Source organism: Paramormyrops kingsleyae, chromosome 15, assembly GCF_048594095.1.
Source record: "Paramormyrops kingsleyae isolate MSU_618 chromosome 15, PKINGS_0.4, whole genome shotgun sequence".
NCBI lineage: Eukaryota > Metazoa > Chordata > Actinopteri > Osteoglossiformes > Mormyridae > Paramormyrops > Paramormyrops kingsleyae.
The window spans coordinates 6826465-6847016 of record NC_132811.1 but is presented as its reverse complement, the minus strand read 5'-3'; the positions used below and the strand labels follow the sequence as shown (position 1 = coordinate 6847016).

General features: G+C 45.1%; 1 protein-coding gene across 1 annotated transcript; it reads left to right on the top strand.

Annotated features, from left to right (window-relative positions):
- The first annotated feature begins 4472 nt into the window (after window positions 1–4472).
- On the top strand, window positions 4473–17678 carry mef2b (myocyte enhancer factor 2b). Its single transcript, XM_072699771.1, has 10 exons — window positions 4473–4604; window positions 4795–4847; window positions 9798–9866; window positions 10255–10458; window positions 11159–11290; window positions 11964–12147; window positions 13199–13344; window positions 13798–13855; window positions 14248–14341; window positions 16492–17678. The coding sequence occupies exons 3-10, from the start codon at window positions 9813–9815 to the stop codon at window positions 16826–16828; spliced, it is 1209 nt and encodes a 402-aa protein (XP_072555872.1). The 5' UTR covers window positions 4473–4604; window positions 4795–4847; window positions 9798–9812; the 3' UTR covers window positions 16829–17678.
- The last annotated feature ends 2874 nt before the right edge of the window (window positions 17679–20552 follow it).

Here is a 20552-nt window from a genome sequence, read left to right as displayed (position 1 = left end):
TCCTTTAGAAGTGGAAACGTATTTTGAAGAATGAAGCAAAATGTTTATAAGGGTAGCAGCTTTTAGCCAGCGAACTAATCACTGTGACGTGGAGCTGGGTGGATGAAAATGGACTTTTATTCTCTTCCTAAGGGATGAGGGGGGTGGGGGTTACACTCAGGGGTCTCGCACTACTGGGTGTCCAGTTGGAGGCTTCCAGTGTGTTTGTGGGCAGACGGACAGGATTTAAGTTACGGGCGACTGAGAGTGATCAGAGAATGTGTCCTTGTCGCCAGACTTTGTCCCACCTCAGAATCCCTCCACTTTACAATTTCCTGACTCTTAAGTGTAAATTTGTGATCAGGACATGCATTAAAACAACAGTTATCTGTAAAATGTGGCACATTCAAAGTTTCGTTATCTTTAAAAAGAGTCCTACATCTAAAAGTAAAATAATTTTTTATCATCATTCCAAATATACAGGTGGTTAAATCTACCAGAGGCACATTTTCAAAAGAAGCAGTGATCAGACAAAAAAAATAATGATAAATAATAATAATAATAACAATACAACAGAAAACCCCAAATAGCTTATAGATCTTTTGTTATAATGTGTTATACTTCAGTTATTTACAGTGCTGGATATTTGTTCTACTCATGACTATGCTGTATGTGTTCTGCAACTTCAGGGTATGGCAGGAACACAGCTAGGATTAACCAGCATCCGACTCTGTTCTCTGCTGCCAGAAATAAGACAAACATTTGTTTATTAAAAGTACAGTTCAGTTCCATAAACCTACAGAGGAAATGTATGTTTCTGCAATAAGGCTTGGAATCGTGCCTCTTTAAGCTGTGACATTCTCATGTAGTGAAATAGTAAGCCTTCTTCTGATCTTGCAGTATTTCAGGACAAGTTAAAGAAACCAAACAGATACATTTTTGGCTGTCCTATTCAATAGATTAAACTTGATCTGAATCACAACACAGCTGTACACTGCGTCAAATTTTATTTAGAAAAACAGTGCTATTTTTATTTCTGCTGTAAAATTAATTACAAATAGGTAACTGGGAAAGCCATCACTACCTAAAAAAGAATAAGTAGTTTACAGTGGTTTCCTTTCATAATAAATAACTCTATAGCTCATGACTTCTTAACATGTCTTATGATACTTTTCCAGTTTCCAATGTCTTATGCGAATTTTGGCACAGAATTCGTTTTCTGGAAAAATTTCTAGAAAAATGGATGGTGAAATCATTTATTTCACCATTTTTCTGGATTGACAGCCTATTTAAACATGTGACACCTGTTTTGTGAACATACGCGTCTTTAAGGTAAAGGAAGAGAGATGGATGAGTAAGTTCCCTGATGTAGATTTTCTGACTAGAGCATGTTTTTGGGCAGCAAGACGTAATCTTCTGGTATAGGCGATCTTTACCGCCGATGGACTATAGGTAGAATGGAAAATAATGGTGGCAGGTAGCAACGAAGAGGCGAGATTCTGTTTTAATGTACGTTCCTGGTTTCTCACCCAATCAGTACCTGTAGGAGCCATTAGAGGCAGCCTCTAGCTTTGGTTATTTGCCACCATTGCACAAGACCACGTTCGACTCCAGCGATCCTCATGACGGCTGTACTTCACCCTAGCATGACAACTGCATCACTACAGTCATGCTGGTAACAAAGAAAGGGCCGGGGTACCAGTAACCTGCTGGAGTCCTTAAACCACACGGCGCTGATACCGGGCGGCTTAGCGCCTCGGAGGAGGTGCTGGTTTTTCTCAGGGCTGCTGTGAAGGAGATAAGCCGGAGATGCAACAAATAACTGTATTCATACGTGCACGCTAACCATAGGGGCTATTTCTGAGCCGGGCGGCCCCACCACATACACCAAAATGTCAGCCGCCGATGCAGTCAAAAGCAGAAGTGAACGGTGTCAGGAAGACAAAAAAAAAAAGGACCTTATTCTGAACCGTATCCAGAAAGAATGCACTTTATTCTTAAAGCTATTCACTCCCCAACACCTTAGTTTCCGAGCTGCAAATGTAATGTTAACATGTAAAATTTAACCTTTAGTAAATGGAATGTTAACATGCAAATATTGTGTTTGACCATTGTTCAGCATCATTCTGAACGTCTTGTTGTGCGTGCGTTTGTCTCAATATGAAGTACAAAATGTTTGCAGGGGTAGCAGCCTTTGGCCAGTGAACTAATCACGTGAAGCTGGGTGGGTGAAAATGAACTTTAGTTCTCTTCTTAAGAGATGATATGAAGGAGGGGGGGGGGGTTTCTCTCAGGGGTTACGTCTTAGGAGTGTAGCACTACTGGGCGTCCTGATGAAGGCTTCCAGTCTGTTTGTGGGCAGACAGACAGGATTTAAGTTACGGACGACTGAGAGTGATCAGAGGAGGCGGCTTTGTCGCCAGACTTTGTCCCACCTCAGAATGCCTCCAATTTTCTGACTCTAACGTGTACATTTGTGATTTTGTTCGTAAAATGTCACATCCAAAGTATCGTTTTAATAATAATAATTTTTTATCATGATTCCAAATATAAAGGTGGTTAAATCTACTGGAGGCACAGTGCTGGATATTTGTACTACTCATGACTATGCAGTATGTATTTTTCAGTTTCAGGGGATGGCAGGAGCACAGCTAGGATTAACCAGCATCCGTCTTCTCTGCTGCCTGAAATAAGACAAACATTTGTTTATTAAAGATACAGTACATTTACAGTACATTTCCATAAACCGACAGAGGAAATGTATATTTCTGCTGACGCAGCTTTGCTGCACGTAGTTTTGAAAACCCAAAGGTTGCCCGTATCCATCCCCAGCTCACTTTGGCCTTTTGGATGGTGCTGATGTCTAAGCAGTTCTGCTTCAACTTGGACGTGATCCGGTCTGATCTGCACATGGAATTTCAGTGTAGCACTGCATGGGACACAGTGGTGGGATTCACCTTGCGGACGGAGGAATTTCACACCCCACGTGGGAGAAGGGCCCCCCCACCGCCTCATTTGAAGGCCTTTCCCTGTGTACCGTCCGTACGCCTGTGTAACTAAAAAAAAAAACATAACCTACATACACAATCCCCTCACATACATACTCTTACATGTCACCATGTACGGACGTCCTATAATTGTCACAAGCCACCTCAGGTTTTGAAGCATTAAACATTAAATAGGAAAAGCCTGTACGCTGTATCATGAGTCCTTCATAACAGACGATGAGTCTGGCTTTAGATCTACTGTTACTTATTACTTAACCATTAAATGAATCGTTCTGCTGTAGAAAAGGGCTAATATGGCCAAATGATAATAATAATAAATGCCGTTGTAGGTCCTCTTGTGATATGTGATTGTTTATACTAGAGGTTGTAATACGTATGAGGTCAGCCTGTTTAAACAGAAAATAGGCTTGGTATTTTATATATAATACATCAGAGAAAGTGGGTATAAATCGGAATGGAGGTTTTTGTCCCCAGTATATACGGAGCATTACGGTAAATATCGAGCACCGTTATCTTGGAACGGCTGTAATAACCGTTGCGTAGCACATTCATTCATCCATGTGCTAAAAGAGCTCTACTATCGCAACATTAACACGTGCTTCCCATCAGATACTTCGGGTGATGCTTCGTAATTTGTCCATTAATCATCAATGGGCATTTTAATCTCTATTACGGAAACTGTAATATTTTCAGTCTTGAGAAATGGGAGCCAAGTGTGATGTCTATTAAAGCAGTACTTTTTAAGACTGTGCTATTTATATTCTTGGCTCCGGTGCCAATTTGTGTATGTGTGTTTGTGTGTGTACACGTATCCCTAGATAACGAGCTGTACTTTCATTCATGATTACTGGATATGGCTAATGGAAATGTGAGTCATTGAAAACTTCTGTCGTGCACAAAACAAACCATTAAATATACATAGGAATGTAAACACATAGTATTAACCTGCCTTTTCTGCGTTTCATTTAGGCCTACTTGCTGATTCCATATTAATTCTTGTTAAATTCATTAGTGGAGAAATATAATAAAACTCTGCACAAGATATTTGTGACATCTGGTTATAAATATCTGTATTTCAGAATAAAAATTAAATTCAATAATAATGATTTTCGTAATAAAATAGCTTCTCCCGCCGTCAAATAAAGGTACCACAAAATGAAGCACTCTTCCAGCGTTCATCACCCTAAACTTTCAGAAACCAGTAGTCAAGTTTTTCCTCAAAACGCATTATTTATTTGCTGTAAATAACTGTGGCACTTAATAGTTCATTGTATGATTAATCGATATTTTATATCTAGCACTTAAACTAGCAATAGAGAAAATCCTGCACAGTCAAGCTAGTCTCATCTCTTAAAACGCTCGCCATTAAAGTGGGTTGCATTATATATGTGGACGTACGTGAGCAAACGGGCCCAGAGAAAAAGAGTAATTTTAGCTTCTGCCGTGAAGGTGCGGGAGAAGAAAAAGTAGGCGGTGGATCGGGGCTTTGGGATGAGCCAATGGCACTTTCCGGGGGGCCGATTCATGCTAAACGGGAAGCGCCCTGCGGCCAACTGCAGCTGATAGCGTGGGATTTGCGTTCAGCGCCGCAGAACCACCGTGCATCGGCAGCATCAGGTGGTTTCTCACAAGCAGCCTAGCATCTCAGCTCGTCGTAGCGGGTGAAACGTTCGGCTTTTAATAATCACGTTAAAAACGAAGTTCTTCTCGCCGAGAAAGAAAAATGCAGCGATGACACCGCCACACTTTTATCTTAGGGGTAAATAGCGATTTGTTTTGATGATTAAATCTGTTATGCGATCTGCAGGTTAAATATTCGGGGACGAACACAACTTTGTACTGGAAGTATACCAAGGACAGGTGAGCAAACCCTGATTGTATGTAACTGTACGGGAAAAGCGTAAATGCTTGCGGACTTTGTGTGTTTGTAGCCGCACTGGGATATTTAAGTTACTAGCGCAACGTTAGTCATCATTAAACCCAGTTTTTTTGTTGTTACTATTATGACACCAGTCATCTTATTTTATATCTCGATCTGCAGTAAACTACTTCTGAGTATTTTTTTTAACCACTAACAACAACAAAGTGCCTCGGGTGGGTATTTATGTCTTCCAGTCTAACGCGTGGACCTGTAAAAGTTTCATATTTTTAGAGGTTTAATTATGGTAGGCTATACATATGATACGTGTACGCGGCCTTGAAAAACACTGTCACTGAAAATACTTAATGTTGTTATTCTCATTATTATTTAATCACGACTTGCGGATCTTTCCGTACGTCTCCCGAAGCTTTCGTCATACTTAATGAACGTAAAGAAAAACCCCACAAGCATCTTCTTTTCTATTTTTTTCTTCTGCAGACCAAAGTGTACTATTATTTTTAATAGACCTGTAAATATAAAATATCATTATCAGCAAACAGCAAAAACAATAAACAGATAGATAAATAAATATATGTTCGCCAGAAATTGTAGGGAGTGTCTCATTGAATGCTGTTATAGAGAACTGTTGGGTGATAGCACCTGACTGTATTATATGATACTATTAAATTATCCGTATGTGACGGGAACGGGTTTGGACACATTGCTTTTTGTTTATTAATTTTAAGGTTTTGACAAATATTTCGTTGACACGCAAATAGGCAGAGCAACAACCTTCCCAATATCTACATCTCATACGAGTTATTTCCTAAAGAGTGATTAATAAGGTCCATATAGTTAGATTTTTCTGTAGGATTCCAGCTGATATCTGTATAGTTTTTGTTTAAGAAGAAGTAATTAAGAGTATAGCCGCTACGAACATCAATGATTCAATTTCATTTACAAGTGATGACCAGTTTGAATTAATTTGCTGTTAATGCTCTTGGCTGAAGGTAAAATTCTGCGTAAAATATTAATGATGCTTCTCACAAACATGTTATTATGTCATTTCTTTTCTTATTTTTGGCATTATTATATTTTCATCCATTCACGATATCTCATTTGGTATCTTCCGACCTTTGGTCTTTTGTCCCTTGGCCGTAAATCAAGCTGCAAGCTAAATGTAAAGTTGGGAATGCTGGGATCTCTTGATGTGCTTGTGGTATTGGAGTAGTCTGATAGGCTGGACACCCTTTCCAGGTTGTTCCCTGCCTGCTGTCCTGTGATTCTCAGAATCCAGGCCGGCACCGGAATGTCCCGAAACGGAAAGGCGCTTATTGACAGTGGACTGTGGATTGCTAACATCCTCATTAGCTAGTATTAAGGGATACTCAAGTAACACGACTTTTTGGTTGGTTCTAGATCAGAAATGTAAAATGTTAATTTTTTCCAGGAAACTTCTGGGAAATAAATTCATGTATGACCATGGTCTAAGTATGCAAATATAAAAGTCGTGTTATTGTACAATTTCTGTACACTTATGATAGTATATTTCAATCTGCATCACTTCAGGCAAAGTCTCTGCTAAAGAAATAAATGTTAATATATATATATATTATATTGTTTTTAAAACACATCACTGTGAACATAATCCTGGACTTAAAAATAAAATTAACAATTTCAAATAATCCATCCATCTTCCACTTATCCAATACAACATCACAGTACAATTTAAAATAATGAGATTTTCAAATATAGTAACAGGTAGATAGAAAACATGCTTGAAATTTGGTTTATAAATCAGTATCAGTGTAATTATTCAATAATAGTATTTGATTAATCACATAATTTTTCAGTAGCCGATGCGTCTAGAACATGAGTAATAAATGTTTATGTTAGATTACAGTTATTTGTCCAATATGTGCCAACTCTGAGTCCCTCATTGAAAATAGGGTGTATTGCATTTTTATGTGTAGTTTTGGTTGTACTGAACAAATAGTTTAATATTACAGAACGCCTGCATAGTAACTGATAACTGGCCCCAGTATTAATGAAAAAACATGAAACTGATGCCATGTTTCCATTATAAACACTTAGGAACGTTCTGTGACTGGTCTCGAATAGCTTAAACGGGATTTGACAGAGAGCTTCTCAAAAAAATTATAATATTAATATTATGTATTATTTATATTGCAACATTTGTAACGAATAATTGAAATATAGAGGTCATCTATCTGTCCGTCTGTCTATCTATGTGTCTTGGACACCGTTACGCCCTTGGAGACGGCAGAAATGCTGCTGATTTGCATCTAATCCAGCGCTTGATGAGGGTATGATGGTGGCACTTTGCTGGTCAAAAATCAATGTAATTTCAAAACAGGGGGTTAAAAAAAAGAAGGTACTGGTGTTTTTGCATGATCCTTGGGCGATGATGGGCTGCACGTGGCCCGTGCCGTAACGCTGTTTGTTGTCGAGTCGCCGGCAGTGTTGTCCCGGTGAGTCATTCGGCAATTAGGCTTGCACACATCTCTCGAGGCCGAGGTCTGGGGGCCCCGCCTGCACTGTTTGTGTGTTCCTTTCCACTGTCTGGCCTCTGGGAAGCGATCAGAGGAAACCAGGAGCCCACCTGGGGGTGGGGGTGGGGGTGGGGGGTGACGGGCTGCCACACTGCTGCAATCATTGCGCTATGGTGCCGTTGCGTGATTTACTCGCTTTGCCCCCTGCAACGCACACACGTCTGGTTAAGAGCTTTCGGCCTTTCGGCCTGCGGGGACTTCCTGTTCTCCAGATCCAGAATCTTCCATATAATCGTTTCTGTATAATAGTTCTCCTTAAAAGCGCACTCTAGCTACTTCATACGAAGATTCGTGAGAAATTGCTGCAAAAGTAAAAACAGGTGCACACACATTTTTGATATTTAAGGAGATTTCTGATGGCTTTTTAGTCACGGTAATGTGCTGTAGGGTGTTAGGTGCTTTTTAAATGAGCGTATTCAAACACGGCATATGAGCTTCTGCTAGCTGCGTGTGGTATGTGATCCCTTTAGTACACTTTGGCCGTTTGAGTCCCTTTAAACACAGATTCGATTAGCCACCTTTCACTCTATCACGGAAACATTCTCCTCTTCGCCTCCATCCAAGCGGAGAAGCTTTAGCCCCAGCAACGAATCTGCAGCCATTAGACCCGTGAGAAGGTAAAGGTTGACTCTCCAGTGGACAAAGCTGTGAAACCACAATGAAAATAAAAAGTGCTGGTTGGGGTGCATGAGCGTATCCGCCTGTCTGATTGAAATAGAATGACATTCGACGCTGAATGTATCTATAGTTGGTGGTTTCAGGAAATACCATTTGTGCCAGCATGATTGGACGAAAGGGCAATGTTTTCTAGATAAATCTAATCTGTGGGCCCACCGCTGTGACACCCACGCTTAGTTAAACACACAGAGCAGTAAAAGAGGAATGGTTTATAAAAGGATATTTGATATGTTCAAGAAGGATTAAGCTATTACACTTCCAGTAAATTTAGAATGGCTGTGGAATGGCCCTCATACACGGCGCCCCCTGCAGGACGAAAGTGTCGCGCTGGCGTCTTTGTTCCGGGAGGCGCGGGTGCGAGTGCATAGGTCTGGCACTGTAAATACTTTATAAGGAAATGGTGACACGTGGAGCGGATGTCGCAAAATGCCCCGAATGCCAGGGAACGGTGAGCAGTGGCTGGGGGGGGGGGGGGGGATGGCCGTCAGTCACCACAGGGGTCATGGGAACACGGGCACCCTGTCCGCAAGCCAGTAGGAAGGCGGACCTAAATATAGAGGAGGCCAGTGCACGTCCGATCCATGGGGAAGATAAATAGGCAAGCGATCCCTGTGGGCCGGCTGGCATGTGGGACCAGGTCGCCCATGGTGGAAGCCGTGGTGGTGCAGAGAGTACCCATAATGCTTTGCAGCTTGGTACTCCTCTGGATAGACACTTCTATGTATCTCAGTACCTGTTGTTAGTTTCTCCTCTTCATCTATTCCATCACTTCTGGCCAGATCTCCTTTCCTCAGTCTCGAAAACACATGGAACTCTCGATTAAAGAACCACATGACTGAACATTCTCCACCGAGGTCCGACACATCCTTACCTTTATCTTTGACTGATTTACATTTCAACAAACTGTAAGGAAAAAGTCCTTCAACATATACAAGTGTGTACTGAGAGACCATTTCCTGTTCATTGACATTGACGTGCAGGAGCAGACGGCCGTGGCAGTCCAGAGACATTAAGGACGTATTTAACGGCCTTGCCGGGCATTAATAACCGAAGCCAGCTGGAGGTGCGGTGACGCTACCTGGTCACCACGCGTGGCGCTGTCCCTTTAACGCCTCCCCTGCCCACTGCGCATCTGCGTCCGCTGTCATCTAACATGGGAGAGCAGGGGGCGGCTTGTCAGCTTCTCTTTTCCCTACAAACGCGTCTTTTCTAATCCTGGCTGCAATAATACTACTCCTGCCGTTAATGCCGGCCTGTCCCTGGGGAAGCCCGGACTGACTGGGCGTTGGCTCAGACTAACTTTAGCACGTTTTATTTCCATCCCGGTATAAATACCTATATCGTCCTGTGATGTCTGTCAAACAAAGGCGATGACATTTTCCCACAGGACGTTACTGTTTGGTCTCAGCTTCCATACCTCTGCTTCACTGTGTCCTCCTATGCACTCTGTGTGTGTATTCTGTTCATATTTAAATATGAAATATATATTTTTTTAATAATTACATCAGGTTCCCAGTTTCCATTTCTATTTAAACTTTTAATACTCTGTTAAAACTCGATAAGTGGAAAAAAGTGGTTCATCAAGTGTCTCGATTCAGGCCTTGCATGTTATGTCTCAGCTGGTTGATAAAATTAATAAAAAGCTAAAGACAAGTGGGTATAATGGTGCGGAATGCTGGTTTTTTTGTCCACGTACAGGAGGAAAGTGGGAAAATGGGTAGGAAAAAGATTCAGATCTCTCGGATCCTGGACCAGCGAAATCGGCAGGTGAGCCTGTTTTTCCGAGACTGGGTGTTCATGCTTTATTTTTGAGTGTCCTTTTTTAGTTTGAATGCCAAAGTTAGAAAGTGATAGTGGGGGTGGGGGGGGGGGATTTGGGAGTCAGAAAATAAATAAAGTATTAAACCACGCTTGTGGTTTGAGATAATTCACACCCCAGGCATCGAGCTTTGTAAACGGGATCCAAGACCCCTACTGCATCCTGTTGCTGTTTACAGTCGTGCGCCCGATCGGTGTTGTGTTAACACTGAAGCTGCTTAATACCCATTATCATTCGCGTGCTGAGGTGCGTTTTAGCGCTGCGGTGACTGTGCGTGACTGTGCAGAGCCTCGGTGCGTTGAGTGTGTGCTCCTCACCCCTCCCCCGACGCACCAGGTGACCTTCACCAAGCGAAAGTTCGGCCTGATGAAGAAAGCGTATGAGTTGAGCGTGCTGTGCGACTGCGAGATCGCCCTCATCATCTTCAACAGCACCAACCGCCTCTTCCAGTACGCCAGCACCGACATGGACAAGGTGCTGCTGAAGTACACAGAGTACAGCGAGCCGCACGAGAGCCGCACCAACGCCGACATCCTGGAGGTGCAGCCCCCGCTTCTGCTGTTCAGCCATCCATCCATCCATCCATCCATCTGTCTGTCTGTCCATCAGTTCGTCTGTCCATCCATCCATCCATCCATCCATCTGTCTGTCTATCCATTCGTCTGTCCATCCATCCGTTCGTCCATCAGTCCATCCATCCATCCATCCTTCCATCCGTCCATCCATCCATCCATCCATCCTTCCATCCGTCCATCCATCCTTCCATCCATCCATCCATCCATCCATCCATGTTCCAGCCACTACACTTGTCGCAGGACACACCCGACAAGGTGTCAGTCCATTCTATGGCACACAAACCCTATTACACACTTAGAGACATCAATTAGTAAAAATAAACTTCAGTAACAGGATCGTGCACGCTGACAGGGTGGGTGACACGTCCCTAAGATCCCAAAGTAGCCTTTTCCCCACAGCTGACTCTTGGCTCACTGCCCGGCTTGGCTCTGCCTTGCCCTCTGCCTGCCCTGCTGTCCCGTGCGAGTTTCGGGGGGGTTGGCTGGTTTTCAGAGCATCTCATGTTCCCAGCTCAGGACGTCTTGCCTACTTCTTCACAAGTCTGGCCACATCTTGCTGACACGGGCTGTTCCGACCAGTTACCTGGACGAATTTTCTGAACGCCCCACTGTGTGTGTTGTCCCCCCCCCCCCCCCCCCCCCCACCCCACCCCTGTTGGCTGCAGACTCTGCGCAGGAAGGGCCTGGGGCTGGAGGGAGTGGAGGTCTACAGCGAGGAGGGTGTCCCAGTGCCGGCCGGGAAGTACCAGCAGCTGGAGGAGAGCGTGGACCTGTCTGTCGCACGCCAGCGTTACTACGTAGGTGCCGGGTCTCCACGGGACGGCGGGACGTCCTCAGGGTCCGTCCGGAACCAAGGGCAGGCACACAGCTGCTTAGGGAGTAATCGTGACAAAAATCAAGAAAAAAACAAAACTCCTTGGGGGTGGGGGGTGTCCTGCCTCCTGCCCCCCCCCAGTCGAGGGTCCTGTTTTCGGGTGGTCTTAAGGTCTTTAACAAGCCTGATATCTTTAGGTTGCTGAATACTTACCGTTTCACAGTTACACGACTGACTACAGACTTATGTTTCCAAATGATTAACTCACAAACTCTTTCCACCCATCTTCAGCAGTCTGGAGTCTTGTCAGGCTCATGGTGTCATCATTAGTGTTATTTATTGTTGTTGTATAGATGGTGCTTTTACAATGTTACTCCACTTAACATGCACCCACCTCTCGTGTGGTTCCGGCTCGTTGCTCTGTACAGCGACGGAGCCCTTTGTTGGTGCTGAAGCGGAAGCTGCTCGGTGACACATCTACCTTCTTAGGCTCTTACCGCTTATTTTCCAAGCCCTGATCTGCCCTGAGAATCTGTCAGTTAAAGGCCTTTGCAACAGCCAGACACATCATTGGCAGAAAAACAGTATCCCCCCCCCCCCCCCCCACGTTCCCCGGGTTCTTGCTCTTACATAGAACCAAATTGTCGTCCCTCTAGCCGCCGCCAGCTCCCCCTCCCCCGGAAGGCCCGTATTTGCTTTCGGAGAACGGATTCTCGGCGGGAAACGGCCCAGGCCTGGCGCCGCACCGGTCCCCTGCCTTTAAGCCCGGTTCCTTCAAACCCGGCACGCCAAGCCCGACGGGATCACATGCCCACTCATCTCTTGGGCCACCGCACACAGGTGAGAGCACTGGCATTGCCAGGAGGTCACCTGTCAGCCACAGAGGGAAAGCACGCGTCTGATTGGTTGATTGACTGTTTTGTTTGTTGATTGGTTGGTTGGTGAGTTAGTAATGCTTTATTCATTCCCCTGAGAGGAAAAGACTTTAGACTAGCAACAAGAATATAGGAAGGAATTAATGTGCAGTGTAGTAAAAAGGCAGAATGGCATAAGGTGCAAATGTGATTGGTTGGCAGGGCCCATGCAGTTCAATATCGGTATACCTGATAGGCTGAATGCACAGTGCCTTGAGGTAGGGGAGCCTCACCGTGCTGCCTGTGAGGACCTCGGGGCAGCAAAGGATCTAATAAGCTGACAGTGAGTTTCTGTCTGTGCTGGGTTGTCGGGACATAGAGCCCTCGGCCCCGAGTTTGCACACGGCCGCTGGGGCAAACTAAGCGTGTGCGATGCTCTGTCAGGGCTGCGTGTTCGGTGGGTGCCCCAGGCTGCATGCTGGATGGCATGTAGGGAGCTCTGAGCTTCAATACAAACTGCATCGACTCGGTCTGACGGCACGTACAGGAAGAGAACTCCTCCGCAGTGCAGAATAGCCCCCCACGTTCAAAAAAAGCACCGGCTTTGTGGTTTCAGGGTGTTCACCTCATGTCAGACTTGACACCTCTTCGCGTTCAGAGGCACTAATAGTGAGGCGCTGGTTCAGGGCTGCAAGGCCCCGGGGTCTGACTTGTGTAACAGGCCTCATGCACCGCACGCGCTACCTTGTCCAGAGACATCCGTCTGCCGTAATGAATCATAAGACCTGCATTGCTAATTTTCACGGCTATTAGTGCAGTGAGCTTTGATGAAATCGCAGGTCTTTTTGTGTTTTCTAGACAATTAGCAGCACATCCATCATTACAGACACTGATCTGGACTTTGATAACACGCTGCTCCTTGTTAACAACTCAAACAGAGTTAAAGCATGCAAAAGTTGAGGCAGAAGCCCCCCCCCCCCCCCCCCCCCGGGTCATTTTAACCACTTCCTGTCTTTCACTTCCCATCTGTTCTGTAGGAATTGGCTACTCCGTGTTCTCACACGGTGGCCTGGGCAGAACTTTGGACATGAAGACCTCGCCGCCGCTGAACCTGGGCTGCGACGGACGCCGGGTGGAGTCGCACGCCACTCTGCCTTGCAGCCGCGCCAACCTGAGTGGCGGGGTGAGCCGACGGCCCGGCAATGCTAAGCGACGTTAGCGGGGGCGACTGCCCGCCGGGGGCCGGGATGTGAGGGCCTTTCACACCTTGGTGCCATATTAGTGGGGCTGGAGGTGTCGTGAGCTAAAACAGTCGAATCAATAATCGAGTTTCCTGTCAAATCTGCCGCTCTGGCTCCTGTATCGCCCCCCCCCCCCCAGCTAAGAATGGCTTCCTTGGTTACCGGATCTTTTTCAGACGTTTGACCACAGCAGCTGCTCCTGCGCCCACCCAATGGGCTGTGAAAAAAATTCTGATCTTTATCACAGATCTTTGTCACCATGAGACAGCCATTTCTCTGGCCGCTTACGGTCACTCTGCGCCCTCCTGCAAGTCGCTGCAATCTCCGCTCGTGGCGTGTCACGGCGAATCTTTGGATCTCCCTGGCGTTGACCACCTCTTTGTTTCCCCTGGCAGAGAGTGCTGTACCAAGGCGGCCATGCTGGAAACCACATGATGGCCATGGGGAAAGCAGGTTGGCCGGAACTCTCTTTGGCCGCCGTTGGCAGTCGGGGCTCTCGCCTGGTTTTTCTTTTGCCCATCTTCCTCAATCCACGGTTCAAAATAGCACTTTGTTTAACCCTGACAAACGCCTTGTAACTGTGTAATGTTCTCCTTTTTAAAATTAAAGAAACCCCTTGCACTTATAGCAGTCTTTCCTAGTTTGGTCCTGGGAGATCCACAGATTAGGTAGGGAGCGAAAATGTGGACTGTCTGGGAGGGAGCAAAAACGCGGACCGTCTGTAGCTCCCCGGGAACCAGATTGGGAAACAATGACTTAGAGATAATAGTGAGACTGTTAACCTACAGATGTATATTATATCATTTCAGGAATGACTGTGATGTACTTTCTCTCATTATCCTCAGAGTATCCCTACGGGGGTTTCACCCACCCTGCCAGTTTACACCGATATGCTATGAGCCCCTGGCAGCCATCGCCCCCCCAGGACACCGCCCACGGGTAAGGGGTTTCACGCCCACCGCTATGACGGTGGCAAAGCTTTGGCGGGAACTCTGGGTCACATACAGACGTTCAGCACACGGCCTTCAACAGACCAGGCACCTCAAAGTCAATGATGGGGGAAGTTACTCTAAAAGTAATCCTTTACAGACAGAGGTGGGAAGTTCCGGTCCAGGGAGAACAAATCCAGGAACAAAAGGCGCTGAAAATGAGAGTGCTGACCAGTCATTGAGCAGATCTTAATTTTAACATACAGACCAGCAGCCGCCCCATACAGAAATGAAGACAGCATTGCAGATGCTTGAGTGACAGAGGCACCATGGGAAAGCAAGGCTGAATACCGCTGGAGGATTTTATCACCAGTTTGAAACATTAGAAGCTGTTGACCATACAGAGCTAAGGCCTGGGGAGTCCTGACTGCACCTCCCGAGTGCGTTTAACTCTGTCACTGCTAAGGCCTGGGGAGTCCTGACTGCACCTCCCGAGTGCGTTTAACTCTGTCACTGCTAAGGCCTGGGGAGTCCTGACTGCACCTCCCGAGTGCGTTTAACTCTGTCACTGCTAAGGCCTGGGGAGTCCTGACTGCACCTCCCGAGTGCGTTTAACTCTGTCACTGCTAAGGCCTGGGGAGTCCTGACTGCACCTCCCGAGTGCGTTTAACTCTGTCACTGCTAAGGCCTGGGGAGTCCTGACTGCACCTCCCGAGTGCGTTTAACTCTGTCACTGCAGGATCTGAGCCAACCGATGTCAGCATGTGCCAGTGTTGAAAGGCAAATACAAACGCAACTAAAAACTAATTATAACTAACTCAAAAATAGCTAAAACTGAAAACTGACTAAAAGCAAGCCAAATGCAAAAATAACGTATATGCCCAGTTCCTGTGAGGGGCTTTTCCAGTCTCAGTACAGACAATTAAAAGTAATCAGCCATTTTATGAAAATGTATGCAAATACATGAGATGGACCTTAACTTTCTATATTTGGTAAGGGTGCAGCTTTGGCAGATGGTCTGAAGTCCTTTATTACCTGAATAGTTTAATATTTTAACAGTTTATCACTGCTGATGCAGATCAGCAGCGCATGTGCAGCTCAAATCTACACTTGACTCAGATCTGGTACTGATGGGCTTTGTTTTTTAGAACCCATCCTCCATAGCCAAGGTTGTCTGAGATCAGTCAGTTGGAACTTGCTTACATGTGACAGGAAATGTCTGTGCGATGGGCTATGTGGAAGTCCATTCGCAGTCTTCTGTGGCTGGAGCTTACCTCAGCCAAAGACCAGAGCAAAACCAGTTTCATTGTGCTGTTTTAGAAATATTAAAACTCTAGGATAAGTCCAGGAGCTGGTGCCCCTATAAGGTGCCTGACCAATCGGCACAACCGAAGCTGAGGCAGGAGGTCATGCCTGACCAATCGGCACAACAGAAGCTGAGGCAGGAGGTCATGCCTAACCTCTCGGGGTAGTTTTCTCTGCTGCAGTCCACACTGCCAGTGAATTATCCTGGCAGTGTAACCTGGTTCTAATATTGTGCACAAGTGACACCTACAGGCTAATCCTGGCATTGCTGGCATAATACAATATTGATTAATAGGTGTATCTCTCCGGATTCCTTGCAACGTACTGGTATCCTACAGTGGGTCCCTGAGTGGGCCCTGTACCTCGACAGATTGACTCACGGTGTCACATCTTGTGGGGTGGTGCGTGGCTCTGCAGGTTAGGCCTTGTCTTTGTAACCAGAAGGTCAGTGGTTTAAATCCTGGGGCTGGCAGACTGATGTCATCATTGAGCCCCTGAGTAAAGCCTTAACCCACCCCACCACCAGGGGCACTGCACACTGGCTGACTCTGTGTGCACCAACCCCCCCAACGGGAAGAAATTAGGGTGATTCAAAGTGCCCCTAAGTGACAGGGGCTATAAAAATTGCATTGGTTGGGGGGGGGGGCAATATTATATGCTTATGTGAGGCCCAAAATCTCTAGCAGCACCCCTGGATGGATGCATGGCTATGTCATTAAATCAAGTGGGATTTATGTAACTGGATTTAAAAATAATAGCATGTTATTGTTACGGGAGTAAAAGCATGAGCCAGAACGCTTGCAGAGGACTACTGAGCGGTACGAGATGTGTTCATAACCCCTGCTCTGTTTGCAGGATGTCCAGCGGGGGCTGCTCCCTCACAGCGCCCAGCTCCGCAGCAGCCCCGCATCTTCGCTCCTCCCTCAACCTCAGCATCAAATCTGAGCGCGCCTCCCCCGAGCACTCGGGCTCCCCGGCCACTCCCCCCCTCCATCGCGTCGAGCACCAGTCGCCAATCAGCAACCATGAGGAGGCAGGCCACGCCCACCCTGAGGCATACCCCATCATGGAGAGGGAGGATGTGCAGAAAGGAGGCTACCTGTGTCAACACGGCTCAGCCCGGCCCACGGCGGACGACAAGGGCGGGATGCCGATTCGGCAGCTGGAGATCGTGGATGGGTGGCAGAGATAGCCAGGCGGCCTGTGAAGGGGGGGTGGCTGGCTTCTCGATTCGCGTATCCCGAAGGATAAGCCCCAGTGTTCTGCTCGTCCTTGTGGGATCACACAGTTCCTTTTGTGTTCCGGAATGGGACAGAATTCGGGCCGGCTTGTCGGTTTCAGATACAGCTTCTGGATAGAGGAAGCGAAATCCCTCTTACGGCCGTGTGGAGCCTGAGTAGATGAGCTGAGCTCAGGACGTCCCCTTCACCTTCACAGGGTACCAAAGGCTTTGCGTTTCAGAAAAGCATGGCGCCGCCTGAAAGCCCCCCGCTTCTTTATCGTAGTTTTTATTCTGCGCGGTAGTCGTGTGTCAGCGAGAATTGGTATAATCCCCTCCCCCAACGCCAGTCAGAGATGAGGCTGTGCGTGGTGTCTTTTTACATTTCACATAATGGCCCCCTTGGAAACCCAAAACTCAAGGTGTGGCAGTTCAGGTAAACTAACTAAACTTAGCTGAAATGCCTGTTGGGGTGTAGTAAACCATGAGTAGTAACAAATTATAAAATCATTTTATAGTCTTAGATCTTTTTTTTTTAATTGAGATGACTTTTTACATAGTGATAGTACCACGTTAATGTTACGATTCGATTGTTTTTCTTTGTAAGTTTTTCCTACCTTCACAATTTGACGTGTCCCAATAAGGGTTTTCTGAAAGATGCACTAGAAGATACCAGGCTTTCACCACCACACTTCCTGCCAGCCTCATATCTCATTTTTAAGTGAACGAAGCAATTTTAAATGGATCTGATCTACCAATTTGTAATATGGCTTTTGATTACCGTGACTCGTGCTCTGCTTCCAAATAAAATGCCTGCATATTTCTTTTTCTGTTTTCTGTGGAAAGAAAGAAATATCTGTAGCTGAAACTTGCTTGTGTTTGCTTTCTTACAAGACTCGGTGTTTTAGCATCGGGGAAAACATACATAGGATGAGCCAGATTTTGTTTTTTTATTTCTGAAACGTTACAATATCTAAGTTTTTACGTTGATAGCACTCTGAACCTCAGATTTAGACTTAAGTCATCCATTAACAATTTGTTCTTTATTGAACAAAATCCTTTAAATGAATGAAATGATTCGTTCAGTGAGCGATCCCTCGTTCATAACCTAGTTGCCCTCTTTTGTCACCTGCTGGTGTAATGATGTACAGACGCCTGATGGAGTCAATGTGGCTAATATAATTTAAATAACATTAAGTATAAAATATAATAACATACAAAATGTGCATTAGAAATATATATACCATATTTAATAATATACAAATATGAAATACATTTGGATAACATGGAATTAAATGCAATATATCAGTTTAATAAAAATTTTAATACAGTTTTATTGTATTAACTTACAAGCGACAGCTCTCCGCCAGCAGTACATATTTAAGGCATACTTGCCGAAATTAAACATTGCAGGGCGAATTCAAGATTCCCAGCGTAGCAGTTCTGTGCCGGGCCTGCAGAGGGCGCGAGTGCCTCCAGGGGCGCCGAATTAACCAGCCAGTTTCATGTAGCCTCAGACGGTGCGGGAGCGCTCATCATCCTAAACAATGTGAAATTGTTTGGCTAAGTCTACGCCCCCTCACAAGTCGGCCGCCAATATATTTAACCGGTATTGCCTATCAGTGAAGGATTTTGAACGAATCTTCGTTAAACGTACTCGAAAGAATAATTATTTCCATCTCTAGTCAGATTCATAAACCCAGCGGCGTGTGTGTGAGTCAAACCCTTCGTCATCCTGGAAGGTAATAGAACATGCGGCTTCCAGCAGGTCGTGTGATCTTCTGCGGTTTATAGTCTTTGCCACTAGGTGTCACCCTATTACTCTTTCTCACAGTGCCGCGAATCTTCATGAAAATAGTCCCTGTCAGATAAAAGCATGCGTATCATTAATACTTTCTTCATTTTTCTTGACAAAAGAGACAATGAGGGAACAGCCTGGGGAAATTCAACCCTGCTTTACCACGGTGGATGTCTCCTTATTATTAATGGAGCATCAGAGAATAAGATATATTTGGCGCAAACAGCCCAATGTTCACATGATTCCCAAAAAACTTGAAACTAATAGCAGCAGTTTAATAAAAGAGGCTACACGGTGTGCCATTCCTCTAACACTATAATTATAACTTTAATGGTTACATTTTTAAAACTGAATTTGCAGTTTAGTAATATTACACACAACTGCATGCTTTAAAATATATTGGTCGTAACATCACAAAAAGATTCTGAAGTAATACGCTATATTTATCTACCTTTATATTTTATTTAACGTGTTAACCAAACGTCTTATTAAGTGCTTAATTGATTCCATCTCTATTGGGCATTTGTTGAAATGCATCGGCAGTCATCTTTAAGTCATTGCGCCTTTCAGGTATTTTGTCTGTTTATATGGACGTAAAATAATTTAATATTTCATATTTCAACATGGACAATTCATATCCTATGAATTCTCGGGAGAAAGAAATGCTTTTTTCCAGTTTCTGCAAGAATATGATATACTTGTTTTTCATTGCACAGAACTGTACGTCTATATTAACCTTAAAAAATCATCTTTTTTTTAATCAAATTGTTCTCCCCGAACATGGATTTACACCCCTTTCCTTCCTCAAGTTAAAAGAAAGCCACGGGGGTTGTGTCTGGGCTCCTCCCTCGAGAGTAGGGGCGGTCTGCGCGAGATGTCTGCATTCTCCACTTCAGGTCTCTATGGCAACAGCCGAGGCCGCTGCAGGCTTCAAACGGGGCCTCCAAACAGATGCACATAATGAATGTAATTATATAGATATGTCAGCCCTGTCACCTTCCAGTTCATTAAGCGAGAGACTCTCCCACACCTGTCACGAGTGCCTTGATTTCGCGGGAATTCTCTGCTCTGCCTCGGGGTACATTATACAATATGTGGCTTATAAAACGAGGGGGCACGTGAGCTTCCTTCGTAGGAGGAGAGATGCACAAAAAAACCGAAGTCTGCCTGCTTGGAACAGTTGTTTGCTCCCTTTGTCGAAGGGTACGGCATCTTAATATCCCCACTTCGAATTCCTTCAGGTTCCACCGTAATAAAATGTCTCCGTCAATTTCAGTCGCTTAACATCGTTTAACTGCCTCGTCGCTTAACGACATTGTTCTCCTCTCTTGTCAGATGCTGTGGTTCGCCATTTACAGTTGGAGAAACTCTGCAAAGTGCAATGTCCTGTTTTTTTTTTTTATATTATTATTTTTAAAATAACCAAAAAGCCTTATATATGTTTGCCAACTTTGGTCAGCTTGCTGGAGTGAGTTTTTCAAATCCAGATACGTCTGCACACACATGCACACTGACTGACATGTATGGATCAGTTTTATTACCTTGTAAATAGTCTGTAGGGTTTGCAAATTACCCAACGCTTTTCACGTAGCTAATTTTAGGTTTATAATGGTGATAATACGGATTTTCCGTAAGATTTCTTGCGTGAGCGTGAATGTCACGCCAGGTGCGTGAGAGCTGGCAGCCATGCATCATGAAGGATCCCGTCAAATGAGCCGAGAATCCGGCCTGGCACGTAATGTGAGCGATCTCTTAATTATCATCGTGCATATGCATACGGAGGGGGTAGCGCAGTTTCAGGCATTTATCTTACCAATGCTGTGCTAGCAATTTTAGTGAAACCTACTGAGTAAAAACAATCAGTATTATTACCATTGTGATATTTCGAGTCTGTTGATT

Excerpts from the sequence above, each read along its gene's own strand:
- mef2b (XM_072699771.1), top strand. The coding sequence starts at position 9,813 with ATGGGTAGGAAAAAGATTCAGATCTCTCGGATCCTGGACCAGCGAAAT. Across the intron at positions 9,867-10,254 it reads TGGACCAGCGAAATCGGCAG|GTGACCTTCACCAAGCGAAA; the intron begins GTGAGCCTGTTT and ends CCGACGCACCAG. Across the intron at positions 13,345-13,797 it reads GCGCCAACCTGAGTGGCGGG|AGAGTGCTGTACCAAGGCGG; the intron begins GTGAGCCGACGG and ends TTCCCCTGGCAG.